This window comes from Frankliniella occidentalis, unplaced genomic scaffold (assembly GCF_000697945.3).
Source record: "Frankliniella occidentalis isolate FOCC.00 unplaced genomic scaffold, Focc_3.1 Scaffold113, whole genome shotgun sequence".
Classification (NCBI taxonomy): Eukaryota; Metazoa; Arthropoda; class Insecta; order Thysanoptera; family Thripidae; genus Frankliniella; species Frankliniella occidentalis.
In genome coordinates this window covers 276,657-278,232 of record NW_026267241.1, presented here as the reverse complement: position 1 = coordinate 278,232, position 1,576 = coordinate 276,657, and the positions used below count along the sequence as shown (strand labels likewise).

The window sequence follows — 1,576 nt, the reverse complement described above, 5'->3', positions numbered from 1 at the left end:
TTGAAAATTACGGCATAACTTTTTATTGAGAGAGTGTTTTAATGTACAAATAAACCGCGTCTCAATAAGAATTTTTAAAGAACAAATAGGGGTTGGGTGTATTCTTCCATGATAATTCTAACCGCTTAACAGGCGTGTTTTAGAGAAGAAACCCCATTCCCATTTCAAAAGCAACAACTTTTATATAGCGCATACAACATCACAAAATTCTTACATACAAATCATCTGCTTTTTTTCATCAAAATAAATTTAGAAGCAGATCTATTAATTTACAAGAACAAAGAGAAAAATTATTCACACGTACAATTTCAGGTTTTCCAAAGTCGTCAGCTCAAGTGGCTCGAATGCACTGCAGCGAATTTCAGCAAGAAGAGCAGACAATTCTTCCTTTAGCTACAAGAAAACGGATTAAAAATTACACAATTAAACTAGAAGTGTGGGACAATTTTATTCCAAGAAGGGATATGCTCTTCTACGCATCTTTTGCTTTTGTGGTGAATTGCACCATTTTATTGCGACAGTTTGCACCCAAGCTGGTACAAATTGTCCTAAAAATGATGTAAAAATGATGTATTACAAATTTCTCCCACGCAACTGGTGTGTTCAAAAACGTTGCCTTTCATTGGACAAAGTTGTCAAAAACGTTGCCTTTCATTGGACAAAGTTGTCTCATTCTAATTTAAAATTGAAAGTTGTTTGTATTTTGTGAACTCAGTTGTAAGTTGACAACCCCAGAACCACCAAACGCGATTCAATGCTTGTAGAAATGCACAGAAAAGGTAACACATTGGTGTTACATTAACAAAATTTGAAGTGTGTAAATTATGTAACTTGAACACTTCCATTGGGGAATTTTGACGAGGAGTCCACAATTTCAGATAACCACGGTTCAAGTAAAAATGATAATTTTTCAACATTATTCAGTGGATTCAATAGTATTCACAATAACTCATTAATATTCTCCACAATCAATGATGAAACTAGGAGTCGTTGGGAATATTCAGTAAAATTTCACGAGCACAATTCCAAATTTATAACTTCAACTTTCCATGGACAAGTGTTTTGAGTTGTCTTACCTTTTCAATCGCAGAACTTACGATCCTCTGATTGCCAGGGAGTCCATGTCGCTGCAGGTCCAATTTCCGCAAGGTGAACAAGAAGAGGAATATTTTGACAGAACATGTGTAGCTATGGAGAGGTGGGTAGAGAGAAACTACAACGTCCACAAGTTTTTTGCAGTGCTCGACCAGGTACCCTGCCTGCCCTATGAGGAAAAGAAGTAAAATGAGTGTCAGTCTAAAGAGTACGAGAGATGCATGTTTAAAACACTGTGAAAAAGAGAGAAAGCAGCCGGTTGAGCAATTTTGTACATACTGAGGGTTTCAGCCGGCTGCTTGGGTGGACTCGTGGGGTTGGCCATGTTTAGAAGCTCGGCTCTGGCCTTGACCACCAGGTAGTGAGTCGGATGCAGAGGTCCTTTCGGCCACAGGGCACCGTCGATGAACCGCTGCCAGAGGCGCTGGACTCCTTCCCCAGTAGGATCAGTGCGCGTCCCGAGTGCCGTCTCGAGTCGGTG

The 1,576-nt window shown here is 39.6% G+C and overlaps 1 protein-coding gene across 1 annotated transcript; it reads right to left on the bottom strand.

Annotated features, from left to right (window-relative positions):
• LOC113215909 (uncharacterized) lies at positions 1-1,570 on the bottom strand. The gene is made up of 3 exons (XM_052270207.1): positions 1,375-1,570; positions 1,077-1,264; positions 1-393 (listed from the first exon to the last, which is right to left on the bottom strand). Exons 1-3 carry the CDS (start codon positions 1,418-1,420, stop codon positions 295-297), a joined length of 333 nt encoding a protein of 110 aa, XP_052126167.1. The 5' UTR covers positions 1,421-1,570; the 3' UTR covers positions 1-294.
• Positions 1,571-1,576: the final 6 nt, after the last annotated feature.

What these genes read in the sequence shown, in the direction of transcription:
- LOC113215909 (XM_052270207.1), bottom strand. Translation starts at nt 1,420, where the DNA reads ATGGCCAACCCCACGAGTCCACCCAAGCAGCCGGCTGAAACCCTCA. An exon ending in GCAGCCGGCTGAAACCCTCA is followed by an intron (nt 1,265 to 1,374) that starts GTATGTACAAAA and finishes TTTTCCTCATAG; the next exon opens with GGCAGGCAGGGTACCTGGTC. An exon ending in TAAGTTCTGCGATTGAAAAG is followed by an intron (nt 394 to 1,076) that starts GTAAGACAACTC and finishes GTTTTCTTGTAG; the next exon opens with CTAAAGGAAGAATTGTCTGC.